At 43.1% G+C, this 26,999-nt stretch overlaps 1 protein-coding gene across 1 annotated transcript in view; it reads right to left on the bottom strand.

Annotated features, from left to right (window-relative positions):
• Window positions 1-26,999, bottom strand: part of LOC137367180 (dynein axonemal heavy chain 8-like) — a 2,531,605-nt gene that overhangs the window by 946,780 nt on the left and 1,557,826 nt on the right. The window contains exon 127 of the mRNA XM_068028616.1: window positions 15,362-15,496. Coding sequence (XP_067884717.1) covers window positions 15,362-15,496 — 135 coding nt within the window. The remainder of the gene's footprint in view (window positions 1-15,361; window positions 15,497-26,999) is intronic.

Here is a 26,999-nt window from a genome sequence, read left to right on the forward strand (position 1 = left end):
CCTTCAACAAGTTGTGCACATACACCACCAAGGTCCCTCTGTTCTTCCATCCCTTTTAGAATTGTATCCTTTATTTTATATTGCCTTTCCTCGTTCTTTCAAACAAAATGTATCATTTGGCACTTCTGTGCATTAGATTTCATCTACCACATGTGCGCCCATTCCACCAGCCTGTCTATGTCTTCTTGAAGTCTATCACTAACCTCCTCACAGTTTACAACAGTTCTAAGTTGTATGTCATTAGAACATTTTGAAATTGGGCAGCACATCCAAGTCTAGGTCATTAACATAGATCAAGTAAAGCAATACTGAACCAAGTAATACCGAACCCTGAGAACCCTACTATATACTGGCCTTCAGTCCAAAAAACAACTGTTCACTACTACTGTTTGTTTCCTGTCATTCAACCAACTTTGTATACATGCTGCCACTCTCCCTTTTATTCCAATGGCTTCAACTTTGCTGACAAGTCTATGTGGCATTTTATCAATCAAATGTCTTTTGTAAGTCCATGTACACCTTTGGCCGGTTTTAAGGAGTGACTTAGAAAGAGAGAGAGATCGAAAGGAGGACACAAAAGATAACAGTGCAGGAAGTAAATTACAGAGCTTAGGGATACTGCAGGCATGGCCACCAATGGTGAGGTAAAGAGATCGGGGGTGCATGAGGCCAGAAATGGATGAAAGTAGAGTTCTCAGACAGTTCTAAGGCTGGAAGAGGATACAGATATTGGGAGGGGTGAGGCCATAGAAGTGATCTGAGCAAGAGAATTTTAAATAAGTCTTTGGGGACTCCAGATATGACAGTGTAAGAGTGTGAAGAGAATGTCTTGTTGGAGATACTCTTGCTATGACTGGATAGGTAAAAGTGAAGCCATGTGAGGACAGTCTTACTCAGTTGGACATTAAAGGAGAGAGAAGGATGTTGTGGTCAATTGTGTCAAAGGCTGCAGGAGAATAAGGAGGGTTAGTGCATGGCAGTCACAGTCATTTGTGACTTTTATTAAGACCATTTCAGTGCTGTGGCAGGGTTGGAAGTCTGATTCAGGAGATTCAAACATAGAGCTGTGGGAAAGATGGGCAGGGATTTTGGGAGGCAACAACATGTTCAATCAGTCTGGAGAAGAAAGGGAAGTTGATATGGGGCAATAGTTTGCAACGTCATAGGGGTCAGGAATGGAGTTTTTCAAGAGGGGTTGCTTATGGCAGATTTCAACAGGTAGGGAACATTACCTGAGGAGAGGAAACCATTTACAGTATCAGCTAACATTGAGCCAGGAGGGATTGCTGAGCGATTTTAAAAGGTCCACCATTGGTGGTCATGTCTTCAATTGCCTGATCATAAGCTCTGGAATATCCTCCCTATACCTCTCTACTTTGCTTTCCTCCTTGAAGACGGCCCTTAAAACCTACTTCTTTGACCAAGATTTTGGTTATCTGACCTAATATCTCCTTATGTGGCTCGGTGTCATATTTTGTTTTATGACACTCCTGGAAACTGCCTTGGGAAGTTTTATATAGTTAAAGGTGCTATGTAAATATAAGTTGTGTTGTTGTCAGCAGTTTCAGTGGCAAAAGGGTCAGTAATCAGAGGACACAGAATTAAGGTAATTGGCAAAAGAACCAGAGGTGACAAGAGGAAAACAATTTTTATGTAATGAGTTGCTATGATCTGCAATGCACTGAAAAGGGGAATTGGATAATTACTTGAAGGGGAAAAATTTGCAGAGTTATGGGGAAAGAGCAGGGGAGTGGGACGAATTGGATAGCTTTTTCAAAGAGCCAGTACAGACATAATGAGACAAATGGCCTCCTTCTGTGCTTTATTATTTTATGATTTTATCATTCAATTCTAGTAAGGACATTAAGCTATGTTGTATTTTCTGTAGTGCAAATAGATAAAGTGAGGTAATATTTACCACAGATTGTCCCTCTGTATGTCTACTTAACAGTTATGAAATAAACTAGCTTTTTTTGGCCTTCCTTCATTGTCATGTTAATCAATCAGCCTTTTAGAAGGCTGAAGAAGCATGTGTGCTATTACTGCGTCCAATTCATTATTACCTCTGCATCATGCTGTTATATGACTGTACACTTGTCAGAAAAGGTCCTGATTGTCAGAGTATCAGATTCAATTTCAGAAAAGATCAGAGATGCTGAACCTGACTCAATATCTAAAGCACACCTGAAATTTATAATGGAGGCTACTGGAATACATGGGAGAAAATAAAGAGATTAGATAGTACTAGACTATATGGCTACAATTTTCATGTGGCCTTTGTGCCCAGTATAAATCAGGCAGTACTTGGAATGAACATGAGCAGTTTGGTCTACTAAAGTCAACTCTGTTATGTGGATGGTGCTAGGCAGAGTTAATGAGCAGAAACCAGTAATGGATAATGTTGTTCTGTCGTGAAGGCAACGCACCCACCATTCCTCCACCTTCGCATTTGCAAGAAAACAAGCATAAACAACTGGATCTGTAGCTAAGGGAGTGCTACAGCTCACAGCTGGACCTCTCAGGCCCTTGCTCACAGAGTTGACACAAAGACAGGCGGCATTGTAAGCAATGTAGTTGGAAGCTAAAATTTCAAAGAGGTATTAATAGATTAAGTGAATGGGCATAATTGTAGAAAATTGATTTCATTGTAAGCAAATGTGAGGTCATCTACTTTGGACCTAAAAATGATAGAACAGAATGTTTTCTAAATGGTGAAAAACGAGAGACAGTAGAGGTGCAAACAGACCTTGGGATTACATAGGATATATGGCACAGAAACAGGGATCCAGGTATATAGACCACTAAACTGTTATTAAAAGGTACAGAACACAATCAAAAGGGTTAATGGAATGCTGAACCTATTTCTGCTGGTTGTGAAATCTAGGACTAGGGGGTATCGTCTAAAAACTAGTGCTGGACCTTTCTGGAGCGAACTTAGGAAATGCTTCTACATGAAAAGGTTGGTAGAAATTTGCAACTCTCTTATGCAAATGACAATTGACGTTAGATCAGCTGTTAATTATAAATCTAAGATTGATATATTTTTGTGAACCAAAGGTATTAAGGGATAATTGGATAATTGTCGGAAGAGAAAAGACTTGCAGCGCTATGGGCAAAAGGCGAGGGAGTGGGACTAGGTGAGTTGGCATGGACATGACAGGCCGAACAGCCCCCTCATGTGCTTCTATATGGGGCAAAGGCAGGTACCTGAAGTTAGGTCATAGATCAGCCATGATCTCATTGAACAGTAGGATAGGCTTGAGAGCCTAAATGCTCTTCCTATGTTCGTTTTGTGGTTGTATCACTTCAGTCCAAGGAAATTTCCAACAATACACAGATGCTATCCACCCACAAGCATCAGCCACACGGTTGCACTGAGAAGAAGCACAATATCAGATGGTTCATCTGAGCATACACACACTGTTAGGAAGGGAAAGCACCATGTTAGCAGGCATTAGAGTATGTTATGACCAGGTGAACAATGTGTCTTTTGCTGTCTTTACCTGGTCCTTTTGTAACAAGATTTAATTTTAAACACATAGTGTTTTGAGCTCCCCCTTTGTGAATCCTTGTTCATAACTTTCCAATTATAAGGCAAAGAAATGAGCACAAACAGGCTTTCTTTGGTTGAAAGAAGAAAGATGAAATTTATTAAACCTTAAACTCAAACTCTAATATGGTTCATGCCAATGGATATACGACCCGCCCACGCTAGCATGCACATGCAATATAAACACGCAGACAGGGACGGAAAAGAGCAGAAGAAAAGATATGTAGAACAGTTTGAGGCAATATCTTGTTACAGTTTCTTGAGCTTGCTGTAGTCCTTGATTGAAGATATGGTCTTGAATTTCATTGGGACCCAGTAGTCTTCTTAAAACCTTATTCACGTAGGAAACCTTTCTCTCTTTGAGTTTCAAGTGTTTTCACAAGATTCAGTTCCATGGGAAGAGATGAAGTCAGGTAGACAGGAGAGGAGATGTTCTCAGTCCATGAGCACACAGCATTCTCCGCTTTAATCCCTTTGTTGGGAGCTCAAATGCAAAAAGCTCCCACGTTTCCCAGCATGTTAGTCATGTGACAAGCTCCTTATATGGAACAGTCTCTTCAAAATCCTTTATTGGAAGTTCAAATTCTCTGCAACAGCCAGTTAGTCATGTGACTAAAACTGGTCTGACCACTTCTGTGCATTGGGGAAGTAACTACTGGGTCCCAATTGTTTCAACATTGTCTGGTACTATGCAAATGTCCTTCCAGTCATGTGGTGAAATAATGTGTGCCTCAGTCTTGGCAGGGGGGGGGGTGGTGGGTTACCTGACAGGTAAGAGATACACACATTATGGATAATAAAATATAGTGGCACTGGTGGTGCAGTTTATGCAGATAGTTTCATTTGTATGTTTGTCAGAAAGACAGAGGAGTCAATATTCTTAGGGTCCTGATGCCTGTGAGCTGCAATTTGAAAAATGGATGGTGGGTGGTAGCTCATTGGGATCCCATTGGGATCTGACAGCGTACTTTATTCTGAAGGGCAGTAAATTGCTAGGCAATGACAGATTTTAAATACCTGCAAACATTTAAAGAATCACAGAATAACAAAATTGTTACAGTGCATGCAAGGCCATTCGACCCATTGTGTCCACATCGGCTCTCTAAAAGAGCAATTCACTCAGTTCCATTCCCCCGCCTTCACTCCGTAACCCTGCACATTCTTCTTTTTCATATAACAGTCTAATTCCCTTTTGAATGCTTCAATTGAACCTGCCTCCACCACGTTCTCAGGCAGTGCATTCCAGACTTAAACCACTCGCTGCGTGAAAAAGCTTTTCATCGTCACCTTTTGCTTCTCTTACCAAATGCTTTAAATCTGTGCCCTCTCCTTCTTGATCCTTTCACAAGTGGAAACAATTTGTCTCTATCTACTCTGTCCAGACCCCTCATGATTTTGAATACCACTATCAAGTCTCCTCTCAGCCTTCTCTTCTCCAAGGAAAACAGTTCTAATTTCTCCAATCTATCTTCATAACTGAAATTCCTCATCCTTGGAACCATTCTCGTGAATCTTTTCCGTACTCTCTCCAATGCCCTCACATCTTTCCGAAAGTGCAGTGCCCAGAACTGGTCGCAATACTCCAGCTGAGGCCGACCTAATGTCTAATACATGACTTCCTTGCTCTTGTACTCTATGCTTCTATTAATAAAGGCCAGGATACTGTATGCTTTATTAACCGTTTTATCAACCTGACCTGCCATCTTCAGTGACTTATGCAATGTACACCCAGGTCCCTCTGCTCCTGCATTCCCTTTAGAATTGTACCCTTTATTTCATATTGTCTCTCCATGTTCTTCCTATCAAAATGAATCAGTTCACATTTCTCTGCATTGAACTTCACCTGCCACCTGTTTGCCCAAATCCACCAACTTGTCGATGTCATTTTGGAGTTCTACACTATCCTCTTCACAGTTCACAATACTTCCAAGTTTTGTATCATCTACAAGCTTTGAAATTGTGCCCTGTACACAAAGGTCTAGGTCAAACAAATGTACATATGAACATATGAATTAGGAACAGGAGTAGGCCACTCGGCCCCTTGAGCCTGCTCTGTTATTCAAGAAGATCCTGGCTGATCTGAGTGGAACCTCAACACGTTCCCGCCTACTCCCAATAACCTTCAAACCCTTGCTTATCAAGCATATATCTACCTCTGCCATAAAAATATTCAAAAACTCTGCTTCCACCACATTTTGAAGAAGAGAGTTCCAAAGACTCATGACCCTCTGACAGAAAAACATTCTCCTCATCTCTGTCTTCAATAGGCAATCCCTTATTTTTAAACAGTGACTCCAAGTTCTAGATTCTCCCACAAGAGGAAACATCCTTTCCACATCCACCCTGTCAAGACCCCTGAGAATCTTATATGGATACAAGCTGAGCCAGTCCAACCTTTCCTCAAAAGACAACCCGCCCATACCAGGTATTTGCCTAGTAAACCTTCTCTGAACTGCTTCCAATGCATTTACATCCTTCCTTAAATAAAGAGACCAATACTGTACAAGTACTCCAGATGTAGTCTCACCAATGCCATGGATACCTGAAGGATTATTTCCCTACTTTTGTGTTGAATTCCCCTCGCAATAAACGATAACATCCTATTAGCTTTCCTAATTACATGTTGTACCTGCATACTAACCTTTTGCGGTTCGTGCACTAGGACACTCAGATCCCCCTGCATCTCAGAGCTCTGCAATGTCTCACCATTTAGAAAATATGCTTCTTTTTTATTCTTTCTGCACATTTTCCCACATTATTCTCCATTTGCCTGATCTTTGCCCACTCACTTAACCTATCGATATCCCTTTGTAGCCTTCTTATGTCCTTTTCATAACTTACTTTCCTACCTATCTTTGTGTCGTCAGCAAATCTAGCAACCATACCTTCGGTCCCTTCACCCAAGTCATTTATATAAATTGCAAAAAGTTGAGGCCCAGCACTGATCTCTGTGGCACATTACTCATTGCATCCTACCAACCAGAAAATGACCCGTTTATGCCTACTCTCTGTTTCCTGTTAACTAGCCAATCTTCTATCCAAGCCAAAATATTACCCCTACACTATGAGCTTTTACTTTCCACAATAACCCTTGATGTGGCATCTTATCAAATGCTTTCTAGAAATCTAAGTAAAGTATATCCACCAGTTACCCTTTACCCACAGCACATGTTATGTCTTTGCAGCAGCTTTTTCGGGAGCAGAGTGCGAGCGAGTGAGCACCTGGGAAGGTCAGTTTGAAAGTAAACTTAATTTCCTTTTGTTTTCGGCGGAGGCCAGGGGGCTGCTGGGTAAGTAAAACACTATATATTTGGGCGGTTTAAAATAACTTTCCTTTCATTGCAGCAGCTTTTTCGGGAGCAGAGTGCGAGCGAGTGAGCAGCTGGGAAGGTCAGTTTGAAAGTAAACTTAATTTCCTTTTGTTTTCGGCGGAGGCCAGGGGGCTGCTGGGTAAGTAAAACACTATATATTTGGGCGGTTTCTGAACCCGAGACACCACACTTGTAGTGTCTCCCACCCGCCCTCCTCCTCTAACCAAAAAAAAAGGACTCGGTGGGGTGTATATAAGGTAAGGCTTTTTCTATTTCTCTGGTTTTATCGTGATTGGTAAAAACTTATCGTTCCATTTTCATTTAACTAAGTTAAGCTTAAGATTAAAAATGGCAGGAGATCTCAGACCCGTGTCATGCTCCTCTTGCTCAATGTGGGAGCTCAGTGACACGGCTGATGTCCCTGACTCCTTCACGTGCTGGAAGTGTGTCCAACTGCAGCTCTTGTTAGACCGCATGACGGCTCTCGAGCTGCGGATGGACTCACTTTGGAGCATGCGCGATGCTAAGGAGGTCGTGGATATCACGTTTAGTGAATTGGTCACACCGCAGATTAGGATTGCTGAGGGAGAAAGGGAATGGGTGACCAAAAGGCAGAGAAAGAGCAGAAAGGCAGCGCAGGAGTCCCCTGCGGTCATCTCCCTCCAAAACAAGTATACCGTTTTGGATACTGTTGAGGGAGATGGCTCACCAGGGGAAGGCAGCAGTAGCCAGGTTCATGGCACCGTGGCTGGCTCTGCTGTTCAGAAGGGCGGGAAAAAGAGTGGAAGGGCTATAGTCGTAGGGGATTCGATTGTAAGGGGAGTAGATAGGCAGTTCTGTGGTCGAAAACGAGGCTCCCGAATGGTATGTTGCCTCCCAGGTGCACGGGTCAGGGATGTCTCAGATCGGCTGCAGAACATTCTAAAGGGGGAGGGTGAACAGCCAGCTGTCGTTGTGCACATAGGCACCAATGATATAGGTACAAAACGGGATGAGGTCCGACAAGCAGAATTTAGGGAGTTAGGAGCCAAGTTAAAAAGTAGGACCTCAGAGGTAGTAATCTCAGGATTGCTACCAGTGCCACGTGATAGTCAGAGTAAAAATGAAAGAATAGTCAGGATGAATGCGTGGCTTGAGAGATGGTGCAGGAAGGAGAGGTTCAGATTTTTGGGACATTGGGACCGGTTCTGGGGGAGGTGGGACTATTACAAATTGGACGGTCTACACCTGGGCCGGACTGGAACCAATGTCCTTGGGGGTGCTTTTGCTAACGCTGTTGGGGAGGGTTTAAACTAATGTAGCAGGGGGATGGGAACCAATTGAGGAGGTCAGTTGACAGTAAGGAGGTAGTAACAAAAGCCTGTAAGGAACTAGATAATGAAGTCAGTGTGACTAAAGGGAAGAGCAGGCAGGGAGCAGATGATGAATGTAAAGGGACTGGTGGTCTGAGGTGCATTTGTTTTAATGCAAGAAGTGTAGTAGGTAAGGCAGATGAACTTAGGGCTTGGATTAGTACCTGGAGGTATGATGTTATTACTGAGACTTGGTTGAGGGAAGGGCATGATTGGCAACTAAATATCCCAGGATATCGATGCTTCAGGCGGGATAGAGAGGGAGGTAAAAGGGGTGGAGGAGTTGCATTACTGGTCAAAGAGGATATCACAGCTGTGCTGAAGGAGGGCACTATGGAGGACTCGAGCAGTGAGGCAATATGGACAGAACTCAGAAATAGGAAGGGTGCGGTAACAATATTGGGGCTGTACTACAGGCCTCCCAACTGCGAGCGTGAGATAGAGGTACAAATATGTAAACATATTATGGAAAGATGTAGGAGCAACAGGGTGGTGGTGATAGGAGATTTTAATTTTCCCAACATTGACTGGGATTCACTTAGTGTTAGAGGTCTAAATGGAGCAGAATTTGGAAGGAGCATCCAGGAGGGTTTTCTAGAGCAGTATGTAAATAGTCCAACTCGGGAAGGGGCCATACTGGACCTGGTGTTGGGGAATGAGCCCGGCCAGGTGGTTGAAGTTTCAGTAGGGGACTACTTTGGGAATAGTGATCACAATTCCGTAAGCTTTAAGATACTCATGGACAAAGACGAGAGTGGTCCTAAAGGAAGAGTGCTAAATTGGGGGAAGGCCAACTATACCAAAATTCGGCAGGAGCTGGGGAATGTAGATTGGGAGTAGCTGTTTGAAGGTAAATCCACATTTGATATGTGGGAGGCTTTTAAAGAGAGGTTGATTAGCGTGCAGGAGAGACATGTTCCTGTGAAAATGAGGGATAGAAATGGCAAGATTAGGGAACCATGGATGACAGGTGAAATTGTGAGACTAGCTAAGAGGAAAAAGGAAGCATACATAAGGTCTAGGCGGCTGATGAAAGACGAAGCTTTGAAAGAATATCGGGAATGTAGGACCAATCTGAAACGAGGAATTAAGAGGGCTAAAAGGGGTCATGAAATATCTTTAGCAAACAGGGTTAAAGAAAATCCCAAAGCTTTTTATTCATATATAAGGAGAAAGAGGGTAACTAGAGAAAGGATTGGCCCACTAAAGGACAAAGGAGGAATGTTATGCTTGGACTCAGAGAAAATGGGTGAGATTCTAAACGAGTACTTTGCATCGGTATTCACCGAGGAGAGGGACATGACGGATGTTGAGGTTAGGAACAGATGTTTGATTGCTCTAGGTCAAGTCGGCATAAGGAGGGAGGAAGTGCTGGGTATTCTAAAGGGCATTAAGGTGGACAAGTCCCCAGGTCCGGATGGGATCTATCCCAGGTTACTGAGGGAAGCGAGAGAGGAAATAGCTGGGGCCTTAACAGATATCTTTGCAGCATCCTTAAACACGGGTGAGGTCCCGGAGGACTGGAGAATTGCTAATGTTGTCCCCTTGTTTAAAAAGGGTAGCAGGGATAATCCAGGTAATTATAGACCGGTGAGCCTGACGTCAGTGGTAGGGAAGCTGCTGGAGAAGATACTGAGGGATAGGATCTATTCCCATTTGGAAGAAAATGGGCTTATCAGTGATAGGCAACATGGTTTTGTGCAGGGAAGGTCATGTCTTACCAACTTAATAGAATTCTTTGAGGAAGTGACAAAGTTGATTGATGAGGGAAGGGCTGTCGATGTCATATACATGGACTTCAGTAAGGCGTTTGATAAGGTTCCCCATGGCAGGCTGATGGAGAAAGTGAAGGCGCTTGGGGTCCAAGGTGTACTAGCTAGATGGATAAAGAACTGGCTGGGCAACAGGAGACAGAGAGTAGCAGTAGAAGGGAGTTTCTCAAAATGGAGATGTGTGACCAGTGGTGTTCCACAGGGATCCGTGCTGGGACCACTGTTGTTTGTGATATACATTAATGATTTGGAGGAAAGTATAGGTGGACTGATTAGCAAGTTTGCAGACGACACTAAGATTGGTGGAGTAGCAGATAGTGAAGGGGACTGTCAGAGAATACAGCAGAATATAGATAGATTGGAGAGTTGGGCAGAGAAATGGCAGATGGAGTTCAATCAGGGCAAATGCGAGGTGATGCATTTTGGAAGATCCAATTCAAGAGTGAACTATACAGTAAATGGAAAAGTCCTGGGGAAAATTAATGTCCAGAGAGATTTGGGTGTTCAGGTCCACTGTTCCCTGAAGGTGGCAACGCAGGTAAATAGAGTGGTCAAGAAGGCATACGGCATGCTTTCCTTCATCGGACGGGGTATTGAGTACAAGAGTTGGCAGGTCATGTTACAGTTGTATAGGACTTTGGTTCGGCCACATTTGGAATACTGCGTGCAGTTCTGGTCGCCACATTACCAAAAGGATGTGGATGCTTTGGAGAGGGTGCAGAGGAGGTTCACCAGGATGTTGCCTGGTATGGAGGGCGCTAGCTATGAAGAGAGGTTGAGTAGATTAGGATTATTTTCATTAGAAAGACGAAGGTTGAGGGGGGACCTGATTGAGGTGTACAAAATCATGAGAGGTATAGACAGGGTGGATAGCAAGAGGCTTTTTCCCAGAGTGGGGGATTCAATTACTAGAGGACACGAGTTCAAAGTGAAAGGGGAAAAGTTTAGGGGGATATGCGTGGAACGTTCTTTACGCAGAGGGTGGTGGGTGCCTGGAACGCGTTGCCAGCGGAGGTGGTAGATGCGGGCACGATGGCGTCTTTTAAGATGTATCTAGACAGATACATGAATGGGCAGGAAGAAAAGAGATACAGACCCTTAGAAAATAGGCGACTTGTTTAGATAGAGGATCTGGATCGGCGCAGGCTTGGAGGGCCGAAGGGCCTGTTCCTGTGCTGTAATTTTCTTTGTTCTTTGTTCTTCAAAGAACTCCAATAAATTGGTAAAACATGATTTCCCTTTCACAAAACATGCTGACTCTGTCTGATTACCTTGAATTCTTCTAAGTGCCCTGCTATAACAGAAGTTACATTGGCTATTTTGCAATCAAATGGAACCCTCCCCGCTTCTACGGAATTTTGGAAAATCTAAACCAACGCATCAACTATCTCACTAGCCACTTCTTTTAAGACCCGAGGATGAAGTCCATCAGGATCCAGGGACATGTCATCCTGCAGCTCAAGCAATTTGCTCAGTACAACTTCCCTGGTGATTGTAATTTTCTTGAGTTCCTCCCTCTCTTCCATTTCCTGATTTACAGCTATTTCTAGGATGTTACTTGTATCCTGTCTGGTGAAGACTGATGTCAAATACTTGTTCAATTCATCTGCCATCTCCTTATTTTCCCTTATTAATTCCCCAGACTCACTCTCTATAAGTCCAGCACTCACTTTGTTAACTCTTTTCTTTTTTAAATATCTATGGAAACACATACTATCTGTTTTTATATTTCTTACCAGCTTTCTCTCGTACGCTAATTTTTCCCTCCTTATTAATCTTAGTCGTTCTTTGCTGCTTTTTATATTCTGTACAATCTTCTGACCTGCCACCCATCATTGTGCAATAAAATGCTTTTTCTTTAAGTTTGATACTATCTTTAACTTTTTAGTTAACCACTGATGGTGGATCATTCCTTTGGAATTTTTCTTTCTCATTGCAATGTATCTATTCTGTGTATTCTGAACTATCCCCTTAAATGTCTGCCACTGCATCTCTATTGACCTATCCCTTAATCTACTTTGCCAGTTCACTTTAGCTCGCACTGTTTTCTTGCCCTCATAATTGCCCTTATTTTGTTTCAAAATACTAGTCTTTGACCCACTCTTCTCTCCCTCAGACTGAATGTAAAATTCAATCATATATGATCGCTGCTGCCTAGGGGTGCCTTCACTATGAGGTCATTAATTAATCCTATCTTGTTGCAGTGTAGCCTGCTCTCTGGTTGGCTCCAGAACATGCTGTTCTAAGAAACGATCCTGAAAACTTTCTATGAACTCCTCATCTCGGCTACCTTTTCCAATCTATATGTAGATTAAAATCCTCCATGATTATAGCTGTACTTTTCTGACAAGCACCCATTATTTCTTCCTTTATACTCCGTCCTACCACATGGTTACTGCTCGGGGGCCTGTACACCAGTCCAACAAGTGACTTCTTGCCTTTATCATTTCTCATCTCTACCAAACCCGCTTCTACATTCTGGTTTCCTGAACTTAGGTCATCCCTCTCTATTGTGCTAATACCATCATTAATTAACAGAGCCACCCCTCCACCTTTTCCTAGCTTCCTGTCCTTCCTAAATTTCATGTACCTTTCAACATTCAGTTTCTAATCTATGCCATCCTGCAGCCATGTCTCTGTAATTACTATCAGATCATATTTATTTCTATATGCGCTGTCAGTTCATCTGTTTTGTTTTGAATGCTACATACATTCAAATACAGAGCCTTTAGCTTTGTCATTTTATTATTTTTGTAACCTCTAGTCTTGTCTTCTGATTTATGCCTAGATTTGTAATCATTGTCCCTTCCTGTCACGGTCAGTTTATCTTTTTCCATATTAATACCTTTCTTGCCTTGTCTCTACACTTTGCTTTACCACATCCTCCAAAATTTGATCCCTTTCCCCCTCTATTTAGTTTAAAACACTCCCTACTTCCCTAGTTATGCAACTCGCTTCAACACCGGTCCCAGCATGGTTCAGGTGTAGCCCATCTCAACGGTACAGCCCCCACTTTTCCCAGTACAGGGGCCAGTGCCCCACAAACCGGAACCCACTTCTACCACACCAGTCTTTGAGCCATGCATACATTTCTGTAATCCTATTTGCCTTACTCCAATTTTCACGTGGCTCAAGTTTTGAGTTTCTGCTTCTTAATTTGGTGCCTAGCTCCTCATACTAACTATGCAGAACCTCCTTTCTCGTCCTGCCTATGTCATTGGTACTTATATGGACCATGATGGCTGGATCCTCCTCCTCCCAGGGTAAGTTCCTCTCCAGCCCTGAGCAGATGTCCTGAACCCTGGCACTTGGCAGGCAACATAGCCTTCTCACTCTTTGCTGCAGAGAACAGTGTCAATCCCCCTCACTATACCATCGTCTACTGCCACTACATTCCTTTTTGGTCCTGGCGCTTGAACGGCTTCCTGTACCACAGTGCCATGGTGAGTCTGCTTATCCACACTACAGCCTTGTCCATTCAAGCTGCAAGAACCTCAAACTTGTTGCTCAATTGCAAGGGCTGAAGCTCCTCAATTCCCACCTTCTCGATCCTCTTACCTGCCTGACTTGCAGTCACACCCTCCTGTCCCTGACCACTGACCAATACAGATGACCCTATCCTAAGGGGTGTGACTACCTTCGAGAACAAAGTGTCCAAGTAACATTTCCCTTCCCTGATGCATCGCATTTTCAGCAGTTCAGCCTCTAGCTCAACGACTCTGAGTCGTAGCTCCTCAAGCCGCAGACACTGACTACAGACATGGTTGCTATGGATTACTATGGCATCCAGGAATTCCCCTATACTGCAGCCATGACACATCACCTATCCTGCCATCTTTATTGTATTAATTTAATTACGTTTATTTTCTCTTAATTAATTTATCATTCCCCTCCTTACCAAACTCCCTCACTTACCAAACTCCCTTTTTCATACTCTGTGACCTCCAGCAGCACTCAGTGCAGACAAGCAGTGCTGAGAGTCCCTAAATTTATACTCTGAAAACAACGATAGGCTGAATTTGATCAGCACGCTGCGCTCTGCCTTCCGACACGGAAGTGTCACTGCAAAATCACGTGTGGGGACTGATTTAAATAAAGAGGGTGGAGTGGCCGCTCCCGATGATGTAGAGGGGGATGCCGCTGTGTCCCCGACAACGGTGTATGGCAACACCGCGCAGGCGCCGGCGTCATTTTTAAAGGGCTTCAAGCCCTTAGCAAAAATATACATTTTTAAAAGGATATTAGATTTCATTTGTTTTTAATAAATAATTAGAGATGGAGGTCCTTTCTCAACCTCCCCAATGGTCTTTTCATTGCCCTCTATTCAGAAAACATATTTAATTCCCGACACGAACATCCCCCCCCAACCATCTCACATTTGCCCTTCAACCCATTCCCACCATCCCCACAGCCAATAAAAAAAGTGTTTTCCCTGATTCCCCACCCCTCCCACCCTGATAATTTTATTCCTCAACCCTCCCCACCAGTGTCTCTCCTTGGAACTCCAACAGAGTTCCAAAGGCGCGTGAGTCGCGGCCGGCTGGCTGTAAAATCGGCTTGGGACAGTCGCTGTTGGCAGGTAAGTTAATTTGAATTTTATTAATGCTCATTTAAATATTTTAATGAAGGCCCTGATGCCAAGCGGCGGGGGAGGGGGCTGCACCGAGGCCTCGCCGCCGTCGCTAATGTCCGGCGGGGCCTTCTCGGCGTCGAGGGTTGTGGCAGGCCATTCCTGCTAGCATTTTACGGGCCTGCTCACTACAACCCACGGTGTCGAGGTGCTGGTAAAATTCAGCCCGATGTGTCAGCTTTGCGAGATTTCTGCTGGAGCTCAGAAACCAGTTTAAGCTAGCTACCTAATTAACTAGCTACAGCTACTCTCAGTGAGCTTGTATACCCCTGTTTCAAACTGGAAGAAACCTAACTTGCCTCTTAACTTAAACAGTAATTTCAATTAATTGTTAAATGTAAATAAAACAAAAGCTAGTCTTTAGAGATTAACCCTTAAAATCTGCTCACTTACCAAACACCCTTCTGCACACTCTGTACCCTCCAGCAGCTCTCAGTGCAGACTTTGGTGTAACTGAAGGGCTGTGGAAGTTTTATGTTTCCCTTCAAGTCTGTGTAAAGGATTCAGTCTAGAGCGCAGTGGTGAACATACTGGTATTGAAATTTAAAAATAGGCTGCACAGATAAAACAGTTTCATGGAATTTTTAATTTGTATCTTAACTACTGACATAAGTAAGTATGGCCTCGGCTCAAGCAGCCTTAAAACAAAAAGATAAGAACTCCTCCCCCCCCCCAACATACAATTGATATCAAGTATTAGATACATCAAGTTCATTTTAGTTCATATACGTGCAACTGTATATTACCTGGAACATGTTGGGTTCTGTGGCAGAAGAGAAATTCAATCTTTTGGACAGGTGTTCTTCAGGATCATATTTCTTCAAATATCCTTTAATCATGACAGTTTTTGCTGTTCCCTGTTCTCCAGTCAGAAGTACTGCCTTTCATAATATCAAAAGATGTATTTGTTATATGTAACAGGTTTTGTACCTACTAAACAACATAAAGCATTGTTAAGTTGATTTCATTCAGTTTTTTTTTACATATTCTAAAATGATTCCATAGCTAAGAATTGATTTTGAGTCCTTAGAAAAGTAAAAATAGTTTCCCACCAAGTTTAAATAAATGAACATACCTCGGAGTTTCTCTAAGCAGCCGAACTGATAAAGTTGCGCATAACCAAACCATGCTAGAATATTCTAAGTTTGATTTACAGGGCTGATTTCTCGCAAAGTTGGTGGATTCGTAGAGGGACAAGACTTCCAATTGTCAATGCCACTTTGCCACTAACCTGACAGTTTTTCCTCCTTATGTGCTCCTCATTAGTTTATAATCTGTGAAAGAGAGGGCAATAGAGTGCTGCTGCTGTGTTAAAAAATGCTCCCACTATTAAAGGAGAAGCAAATATTTTTTGAGAGCAGGGTCTACAACTAGCAGAATATGTCCAACAAAGAGCCGGAGCATCGGGTGTTCAGTAGCAGTAAGGACATTCAGATTATCAGATACATTTGTGGATGTTTTAGTTGTTGAAGTAAGGCAAGAATGGAATGACTGCGGAGGAAGGTTACTGAAGCTGTCAGTGCAACCTCAACCACCTGAAGAACTGGTACACAGCACAGAAGGAGGCCATTCGGCCCATCGTGTTTGCATCAGCTCTCCGAATGAGCAATTCACCTATTGTCATTCCCACGCCTTCACCCCATAACTCTGCACATTCTTCCTTTTTAGATAATAGTCTATCTTTTTAATGCCTTGATTGAACCAGCCTGCATTGCACTCTCAGGCACTGCATTCCAGACCTAAACTACTTGCTGCGTGAAAAGGTTTTTCCTTATGTTGCTTTTGCTTCTCTTTCTAAATACTTTAAATCTGTGCCCTTTCGTTCTCGATCTTTTCATGAGTGGGAACAGTTTCCCCCGATCCACTCTATACAGATCCCTCATCATTTTGAATACATCTTTCAAATTACCTCTCAGCCTTCTCTTCTCTCAGGAAGACAGGCCCAACTTCTCCAATATATCTTCATAACTGGAACCATTCTCGTGAATCTTTTCTGTACTCTCTCCAATGCCCTCACAGCTTTCTTCAAGTGCAGCGCCCAGAATTGGACGCAATACTCCAGCTGAGGCTGAACTAGTGTCTTATACAAGTTCAACATAACTTCCTTGCTCTTGTACTCTCTGCCTCTATACTTTACTAACCGCTCTCACACTTTCAATGACTTATGCACATGCACACCCAGGTCCCTCTGCTCCTGCAACCTTTTAGAGTTGTATCCTTTACCTTATATTGTCTCTCCATGTTCTTCCTACCAAAATGAATCACTTCACATTTCTCTGCATTGAACCTCATCTGTCACTTGTCCATCCATTCCACCAACTCGGCTATATACTTTTGAAGGTCAACATTATCCTCCTCACAGTTCACAATGCTTTCAACTTTCGTATCATACACAAATTTTGAAATTTTTTTTTGTACACCATGGTCTAGGTCATTAATATGTATCAGGAAAAGCAAGGGTCCTAACACTAACCCCTGTGAAACTCCACTACAAATCTTCCTCCAGCCCAAAAAACATCCATTAATAACTACTCTCTGTTTCCTGTCACACAGCCAAATTTGCCTCCATGTTATTACTGAACCTTTTATTCCATAAGTTATGTCTGTTGTGTGGCACTGTATCAAATGGTTTAACTCCATTCAATTAAAATTTTTGCTTTTTTTTCTTAATGTAGATTTTTATCTTGCTCGAAATAATGAAATGGTTAATGTTTTTCATTCCCAGAAGCTTTAGGCTTTAATATATCAGGGTACAATTTAGCTGACTGCTGCTTAGCTTTTACTGAAAGTGCTGGATGTGTAATTCATGCCTCTAGACTTATTTTTGCGACCACATTGTGAAACAAGATGATCAAGACAGTCTTGAGATTGGAAAAATGTTATCATTTATTGCGAGGGGTATTGAATACAAAAGTAGGGAGGGTAAGCTTCAGTTATACAGGGCATTGGTGAGACCACATCTGGAGTACTGTGTACAGTATTGGTCTCCTTATTTAAGGAAAGATGTAAATGCATTGGAAGCAGTTCAGAGAAGGTTTCCTACACTAATACCCAGGATGGGCGGGTTGTCTTATGAGCAAAGGACAGGCTAGGCTTATATCTGCTGGAGTTTAGAAGAGTAAGAGGTGAATCTGAGGGAGTCTTGACAGGGTGGATGTGGAAAGGATGCTTCCTCTTCTGGGAGAATCCAGAACTAGGGGTCACTGCTTAAAAATAAGGGGTTGCCTATTGAAGACAGAGATAAGGAGAGTTTTTTTTCGTGATTCTTTGGAACTCCCTTCCTCAAAAGGTGGTGGAAGCACAGTCTTTGAATATTTTTAAGGCAGAGGTAGATAAATATTTTTAAGGCAGAGGTAGATAGATTCTTGATAAGCAAGGAGGTGAAATGTTATTGGGGGTAGGCGGGAATGTGGATTTGAGGTTCCAATCAGATTATTGAATGGTGGTGCAGGCTCAAGGGGCCGACAAGCTTACTCCTGCTCCTAATTCGTATGTTCGTATGTATGTATCAATGTTCGTATGTTCGTATGCAAGTATTTTGCTACAAAGAAGAAAAGCAAACCTGTAAATATGGTTGCTGGAGAGATGTCGGATGATGATTCTGATGAATCACACTATATCCTGGGATATGTTATGCTGTCAAGTCTCGAGGTAGGAAATGGTTTGTGACTGTTGGAATGATGACTGCAGAAGGAGAGCACCAAGCAGATATGAGGTGTCAGATAGACACTGGCTCTCCATGCAATGTCATGAGCTTCGTAAGCTCATGTGAAATTGCTCAAGATGGTGACTCGAATATGAAATGTTGAAGGTAAAGTTGCAGCTCTATGATGGAACAATGCTCACCCCAAGAAGACAAACCAAGCTGACAGACCAATGCAATGGGAAGCAAGATGCACTTCAGTTCCAGGTAATGGACATCAAGCAAACTTCCCTCCATCTCAGTTGAAATAAGTCAAAAGCTTGGACTGGTAACTCTCTCTGTACCTGAAGAGAAATTTATTCCCAAGTGCTGTGACTAAAAAAGCAAAGGAAGAAGTTGAGGCAGTTGTGCCAAAGAAAGTTGGAAAGAGAATGAAAGAGAAGCAGGAGAATAAGGCTGAAAATGATGTATCCTATTCGCTATTTGTTGTAAATTTAAACTCTGAAAATAACTTTGAGGAATTAAAGAAAGCCCTGAATGGCTTCTTCACCGAGGAGAATTTTTCAGTAACAGATGTCTGAATTGGATCCAGCAGGAAATTCAATTACATAGACTTTGAAACCTAAGAATAACTGGAAAAGGCATTCGAATTCAATGGAAACAAAGTGCTGGGACTTGCAGTCAAACTTGACAAAGTACACAGCAGGGAAAGCAATGCAGATAGCAAAGTAACTCAGGATGGCCACAAAGAGATTTTTGAAGATGCTATTGACATCAGAATTCCTACTTCTCATGATGGTTCAGGGATTCGGGGTATATATTGAATTTGAAAATGAAACAACTGCAGATACAGCACTGGAACAGAAACAAGGCACTGAAGTTGAGGGCAGGGCCACTGTTATTGATTTCACTGACGATAAGAGTATGTAAAGCGCATAGGATAGACAAATGAAAGCAGATTCTGATACACTTTGTAAATAACTTGGCATATTCTGCAAAGAGGAAATCTTTCAAAGTATTTTTGAAAAAGCATCATTGATCAAAGTGTCAGAAAAGATTGGCAGACCAAAAGAATTAGTATTTGTTAATTGTGAATCTATTGAGGATGCTAAAGAAACTCTTGATAATCACAACAATACAAAAATTGAAGGGAGAACTGTGAGGTTGTATTTCAGCAACTAAGGGCACAGAAGTGGTGATGGTCCCAGCAAGACATTGTTTGTTCATGGTCCTTCTCAAGCCACAACTAAAAAAACTTGAAAAGAAGCTTCTGGAGGAGCTGAGAGTGCTAGAATTGCAACTGACTGGAAGGTCAAGAGGTTTTGGCTTTGTGGACTTCCCATCAAAATTAGAATTAGAATTAGAACATTACAGCGCAGTACAGGCCCTTCGACCTTCCTTCCATACCAGGCAACATCCTAGTAAATCTCCTCTGCACCCTTTCCAAAGCTTCCACATCCTTCCTATAATGCGGTGACCAGAACTGCACGCAATACTCAAGGTGCAGCCTCACCAGAGTTTTGTACAGCTGCATCATGACCTCGTGGCTCCGAAACTCGATCCCCCTACTAATAAAAGCTAACACACCATATGCCTTCTTAACAGCCCTATTAACCTGGGTAGCAACTTTCAGGGATTTATGTACCTGGACACCACGATCTCTCTGCTCATCTACACTGCCAAGAATCTTCCCATTAGCCCAGTACTCTGCATTCCTGTTACTCCTTCCAAAGTGAATCACCTCACACTTTTCCGCATTAAACTCCATTTGCCATCTCTCAGCCCAGCTCTGCAGCCTATCTATGTCCCTCTGTACCCTACAACATCCTTCGGCACTATCCACAACTCCACCGACCTTCGTGTCATCTGCAAATTTACTAATCCACTCTTCTACACCCTCTTCCAGGTCATTTATAAAAATGACAAACAGCAGTGGCCCCAAAACAGATCCTTGCGGTACACCACTGGTAACTAAACTCCAGGATGAACATTTGCCATCAACAACCACCCTCTGTCTTCTTTCAGCTAGCCAATTTCTGATCCAAAGCTCTAAATCACCTTCAACCCCATACTTCCGTATTTTCTGCAATAGCATACCGTGGGGAACCTTATCAAACGCCTTACTGAAATTCATATAAGAAGATGCAAAATCATCTAAGGAAGCCATAGAAGATGGAGAAATTGATGGATGCAAAATTACACTGGCTTTGCTTGACGGAAGGTTGAAAGCCAATGAGGTGATTCAGGATATGGAAGAGCTGGAAGAGGACTGGGTGGATTTGAAGAATTCAGAGGTGGAAAGATGATTCCTCAAGGAAAAAAATCAAATTCGATTAAAAAGGCTATGAAGGCCACTTTACCTCTTTGTATTGAGACAGAGCCTCCGTTGATTTGCCTCAGAGTTGGACATTCCAGAGTTCTTCATGGACTGAATGGCTATGCAGTTTGGAGTGTGGTGGGACATCTTAAGGTTCTGAATGGACTTACAATTAAATAAAGGCAGAAATTGTTGGTTCACCTTTATGGATTTTGTCAAATTTATTTAGTATTCTGTTTTAGCAATGTGTAAATGTACTGCTCCTTAAGATTTTTTTTAGTTGTAATATAAATGCATGTTTTTATGAAAAGGAGGAAGTTTGGATAAAGACATACATTTTGACTTGCCATGTACATGTGACCTCTGATGTCATATGTAAATAAAGGCTTTTGGCAGTCGCTATTTTATGCACCACATGGAACAGGCTCAGTGTCAAATTTTGTTTGACAATGCTCCTGTGTAGCACCTTGGGATATTTTACCACGTTAAAGGCTCGATATAAATGCAAGTGATTGTTGTTCCTGTGGATTTCCTGAATACAGCATCAGTGACTGTCTTAATGCAACCATGCCTGAATAACCTGGCATCCCGACATGGCTGTGAGAAGGTGCTGATGGGCCTCCTTTTTGAACTGGCGCTGTGTGATGAAGGTGTTCCCACAATGCTGTTAGATAGGGAGTATCAGGATTTTCTTCACGCGACAATGAAGGAACTGTGATATATATGCAAGGCAGAGGCTGTGCGACTTGGAGGGTAACCTGAAGATTGCGTAGTTGCCATGCACCTACTGTCCTTGTCTTTCTAGCTGATGTTTGTCGCAAGTTTGAGAGGTGCTGCTGAAGAAGCTTTAGCAATGCTGCATTACATCCTGTAGATGGTACATAGTACAGTCACATAATACCAATGGTGGAAGGAGTGGATGTTTAAGCCGGTTGATGGACACCATTCAAGATTTATTGTCCTGGATACTGTTAATCTTCTTGAGTGCTGTTGCAGCTTCACCTATTCCAACATACTCCTTACTTGGGCTTTGTGGGTGGAATAGAGGCTTTTGGGGTCAAGAAGTGAGCCATTTGCCACAAAATACCCAGCCTCCACATGGTCAAGCAGTATGTGGCTGGTTCAGTTGAGTTTCTGGACAATTTTGTTCTCCCAAGATATTGACGGTGGAGGACTCAGCAATTGCCATGCCATTGACTGTCAAAGGCAGGTCATCATCTCATGCTTGTGTCATGCAAATGTTCTTTATCATTTATCAGCCTAAGCCTGGATGACGTCAAGGTGTTGCTGCATGCGGGCATGGACTTTCTTCATTGTCCAAGGAATTGGGAATGTGACTGAACACTGTGCAATCATCAGCTGTTGACCTTATGATGGAGGGAAGGTCATTCCTGAAGCAGGTAAAAATGGCTGGGCCTAGGACATTGCCCTGAGGAACTCCTGCATCAATACCCTGTGGCTGGGATGACTGACTTCTCAACGATCACAACTACCTTCCTTTGTGCCAGTTTTTTTGTTATTCGTTCCTGGGATGTGGGCATTGCCTGCTCAGCCAGCAATTATTGTCCATTCCTAATTGCCCTTGAGAAGGCGGTGGTGGGCTGCCTTCTTGAACCACTGCAGTCCTTGGGATGTAGGAACAGCCACAGTGCTATTAGGAAGGAGGTCCCAGGATTTTGACCCAGCAACAGTGAAGAAACGGCAATACAGTTCCAAGACAGTATGGTGTGTAACTTGGAAGGGAACTTGTATGTGGTGATGCTTCCATGCATCTGTTGCCCTTGTCCTTCTAGGTGGCAGAGGTCCGGGGGTTTGGAAAGTGCTGTCAAAGGAGCCTTAGTGAGTTGCTGCAGTGCATTTTGTAGATTGTACACACTGCTGTCACTGTGCATCAGTGATGAAGGGAATGAATGTTGAAGGTGGTGGATGGGGTTCCAATTAAGTGGCTGCTTTGTCCTGGATGGTATTGATCTTCTTGAGTGTTGTTGGAGCTGCACCCATCCAGCAAGTATTCCATCACACTCCTGACTTGTACCTTGTAGATGGTGGACAGGCTTTGGGGAGAAAGGAGGTGAGTTACTCGCTGCAGAATTCCCAACCTCTGAAATACTCTTGTAGCCACAGCATTTGTGTGGCTGGTCCAGTTCAGTTTGTGGTCAATGGTAACCCCTAGGATGTTGATAGTTGGGGTTTTAGCAATGGTAATGCCATAGAACATCAAGGGGAGATGGTGAGATTCTTTCTTGCTTGAGATGGTCATTACCTGGCACTTCTGTGACATAAATGTTACTTGTCACTTATCAGCCCAAGCCTGAATGTTGTCCAGGTCTTGCTGCACATGGACACGGACTGCTTCAGTATCTGAGGAGTCACGAATGGTGCTCAACATTGTCCAATCCTGAGTGAACATTCCCACTTCTGACCTTATGATGGAGGGAAGGTCATTGATGAAGCAGCTGAAGATGGTTGAGCCCAGGACACTACCCTGAGGAACTCCTGCTGTAATGTTCTGCGGCTGAGACGATTGACCTCCAACAACCACAATTATCTTCCTTTTTGCTAGGTATGACTCCAACCAACGAAGAGTTTTCCCCCAATTCCCATTGATTCCAGTTTGCCAGGGTTCCTTGATGCCACACTTGGTCAAATGCTTCCTTGATGTCAAGGGCAGTCATTGTCACTTCACCTCTTGAGTTCAGCTTTTTGGTTCCACATTATTAGTGTTGTAGCTGTACTGGAACAGCTTGGTTAGACAGCACGGCTTGTTCTAGAGCACAGGTCTTCAGTGCTATTGCCGGACTGTTGCCAGGGCCCATAACCTTTGCAGTATGCAGTGTCTTCAGCTGTTTCTTGATAACACGTGGAATGAATCAGATTGGCTGAAGACTGGCATCTGTGATGCTGGGGACCCCATGAGGAGGCCAAGATGGATTATCCAACCAGGACTTCTGACTGAAGATGGATGCAAATGCTTCAGCCTTGTCTTTTGCACGGACATGCTGGACTCCCCCATCATTAAGGATGGGGATGTTTGTTCCCTGTTAGTTTTTAATTGTCCACCACCATTCACGACTGGATGTGGCAGGACTGCAGAGCTTAGATCTGACCCGTTGGTTGTGGGATCGCTTAGCCCTCTCTATTTCATGCTGCTTTCACTGTTTGGCATGCAAGTAGTCAGAAGCAGCATTCGCTATGTCTCCAGCCACTCAAGCGTTTTCCCCCTGATCCCCATTGACATAACAGGGTTCCTTGGTAATAAAGCAAAATACTGCGGATGCTGGAAATCTGAAATAAAAACAAGAAATGCTGGAACCACTGCCAGACCTGCTGAGTGGTTCCAGTATTTCTTGTTTTTATTCCTTGGTATTAAACTTGGTCAAATGCTGCCTTTGTGTCAAGGGCTGTTTAGAATTAGAATTAGAATTAGAACATTACAGCGCAGTACAGGCCCTTCGGCCCTCGATGTTGCGCCGCCCTGTGAAACCATCTGACCTACACTATTCCATTTTCATCCATATGTCTATCCAATGACCACTTAAATGCCCTTAAAGTTGGCGAGTCTACTACTGTTGCAGGCAGGACGTTCCACGCCCCTACTACTCTCTGCGTAAAGAAACTACCTCTGACATCTGTCCTATATCTTTCACCCCTCAACTTAAAGCTATGTCCCCTCGTGTTTGCCGTCATCATCCGAGGAAAAAGACTCTCACTATCCACCCTATCTAACCCTCTGATTATCTTGTATGTCTCTATTAAGTCACCTCTCCTCCTCCTTCTCTCTAACGAAAACAACCCCAAGTCCCTCAGCCTTTCCTCGTAAGACCTTCCCTCCATACCAGGCAACATCCTAGTAAATCTCCTCTGCACCCTTTCCAAAGCCTCCACATCCTTCCTATAATGCGGTGACCAGAACTGCACGCAATACTCAAGGTGCGGCCTCACCAGAGTTTTGTACAGCTGCATCATGACCTCGTGGCTCCGAAACTCGATCCCCCTACTAATAAAAGCTAACACACCATATGCCTTCTTAACAGCCCTATTAACCTGGGTAGCAACTTTCAGGGATTTATGTACCTGGACACCACGATCTCTCTGCTCATCTACACTACCAAGAATCTTCCCATTAGCCCAGTACTCTGCATTGCTGTTACTCCTTCCAAAGTGAATCACCTCACACTTCTCCGCATTAAACTCCATTTGCCATCTCTCAGCCCAGCTCTGCAGCCTATCTATGTCCCTCTGTACCCTACAACACCCTTCGACACTATCCACAACTCCACCGACCTTCGTGTCATCCGCAAATTTACTAACCCACCCTTCTACACCCTCATCCAGGTCATTTATAAAAATGACAAACAGCAGTGGCCCCAAAACAGAACCTTGCGGTACACCACTAGTAACTAAACTCCAGGATGAACATTTGCCATCAACCACCACCCTCTGTCTTCTTTCAGCTAGCCAATTTCTGATCCAAAGCTCTAAATCACCTTCAACCCCATACTTCCGTATTTTCTGCAATAGCCTACCGTGGGGAACCTTATCAAACGCCTTACTGAAATCCATATACACCACATCCACGGTTTTACCCTCATCCACCTGTTTGGTCACCTTCTCGAAAAACTCAATAAGGTTTGTGAGGCACGACCTACCTTTCACAAAACCGTGCTGACTATCGCAAATGAACTTATTCTTTTCAAGATGATTATAAATCCTATCTCTTATAACCTTTTCCAACATTTTACCTACAACCGAAGTAAGGCTCACAGGTCTATAATTACCAGGGCTGTCTCTACTCCCCTTCTTGAACAAGGGGACAACGTTTGCTATCCTCCAGTCTTCCGGCACTACTCCTGTCGACAATGACGACATAAAGATCAACAACAACGGCTCTGCAATCTCCTCCCTGGCTTCCCAGAAAATCCTAGGATAAATCCCATCTGGCCCAGGGGACTTATCTATTTTCACACTTTCCAAAATTGCTAACACCTCCTCCTTGTGAATCTCAATCCCATCTAGCCTAGTAGGCTGTATCTCAGTAATCTCCTCGACAACATTTTCTTTCTCTACTGTAAATACTGACGAAAAATATTCATTTAACGCTTCCCCTATCTCCTCTGATTCCACACACAACTTCCCACTACTATCCTTGATTGGCCCTGTTCTAACTCTAGTCATTCTTTTATTCCTCCTTATCTCTGTAATTCAGCTCTTGTGTTCATATTAGGGCCAAAGCTGTAGCATAATTATGGAAAAGGACAGAGATAGAACAGGAGTTAGAGTTCTCAACTGGGGCAAGGCCAATTTTACCAAGCTGAGGAGTGATTTAGAGAAAGTGGACTGGAAACAGTAATTGAAGGTAAATCAGTGTCAGAGCAGTGGGAGGCATTCAAAGGGAGATTCAAGGGGTTCAGAGCAAACATGTTAGAAACATGGACATAGAAAATAGGAGCAGGAGTAGGCCATTTGTACTTCAAGCTGCTCCGCCATTCATTATGATCGTGGCTGATCATCCAACTCAGTAGCCTGTTCCCGCTTTTGCCCCATACCCTTCGATCCCTTTTGACCCAAGAGCTATATCTAACTCCTTCTTGAAAATATATAATGTTTTGGCCTCAACTGCTTTCTGTGGTAGCTTAGAAACATAGAAACATGTTCCCACAAAGAAAAAGGGTGAGACGGCCAAATCTAGAGATGTCAAGGAGCTTACAGGGTAAGATAAGGCTGAAAAGGAAAGCTTATGTCAGACACTGAGAACTCAATACTGCAGAAAGCCAACAGGAGTATAGAAAGTGCAGGGGTGACAAAAAGGAAATTAGGAAAGCAAAGAGAGGGCATGAACGAATATTGGCAAGCAAAATCAAGGTGAACCCAAAGATATTTCATCACTACATTAAGAGTAAGAGGATAACTAAGGAGAGAGTAGGGCCCAAAAAAGACCAAAAAGGTAACCTATGTGTAGATGTTGGTATGGTTCTTAATGAATACTTTGCGTCTGTCTTTACAAAAGAGTGCACGATGCAGATATTGTAGTTCAGGAAGAGGGGTGTGAAGTATTGGATGTGATAAACATAGGGCGAGAGGAGGTATTAATGGAATTAGCATCCTTGAAAGTTGATACATCACCAGGGCTGGATGAAATGTACCCTAGGCTGTTAAAAGAAGCAAGAGTGGAAATAACAGAAGGTCTGACCATCATTTTCCAGTCCTCACTGGATATAGGTGTGCTGCCGGAGGATTGGAGAATTGCTAACGTTGTACCTCTGTTTAAAAAGGGAGCGAAGGATAGACTGAATAATTACAGGCCAGTCAGTCTAACCTCAGTAGTGGGAAAATTATTGGAATCTATTCTAAGGGACAGGACAAACTGTCACTTAGAAAGGTACAGATTAATCAGGGATAGTCAGCATGGATTTGTTCAGGGAAG

This window comes from Heterodontus francisci, chromosome 3 (genome assembly GCF_036365525.1).
Source record: "Heterodontus francisci isolate sHetFra1 chromosome 3, sHetFra1.hap1, whole genome shotgun sequence".
Lineage (NCBI taxonomy): Eukaryota > Metazoa > Chordata > Chondrichthyes > Heterodontiformes > Heterodontidae > Heterodontus > Heterodontus francisci.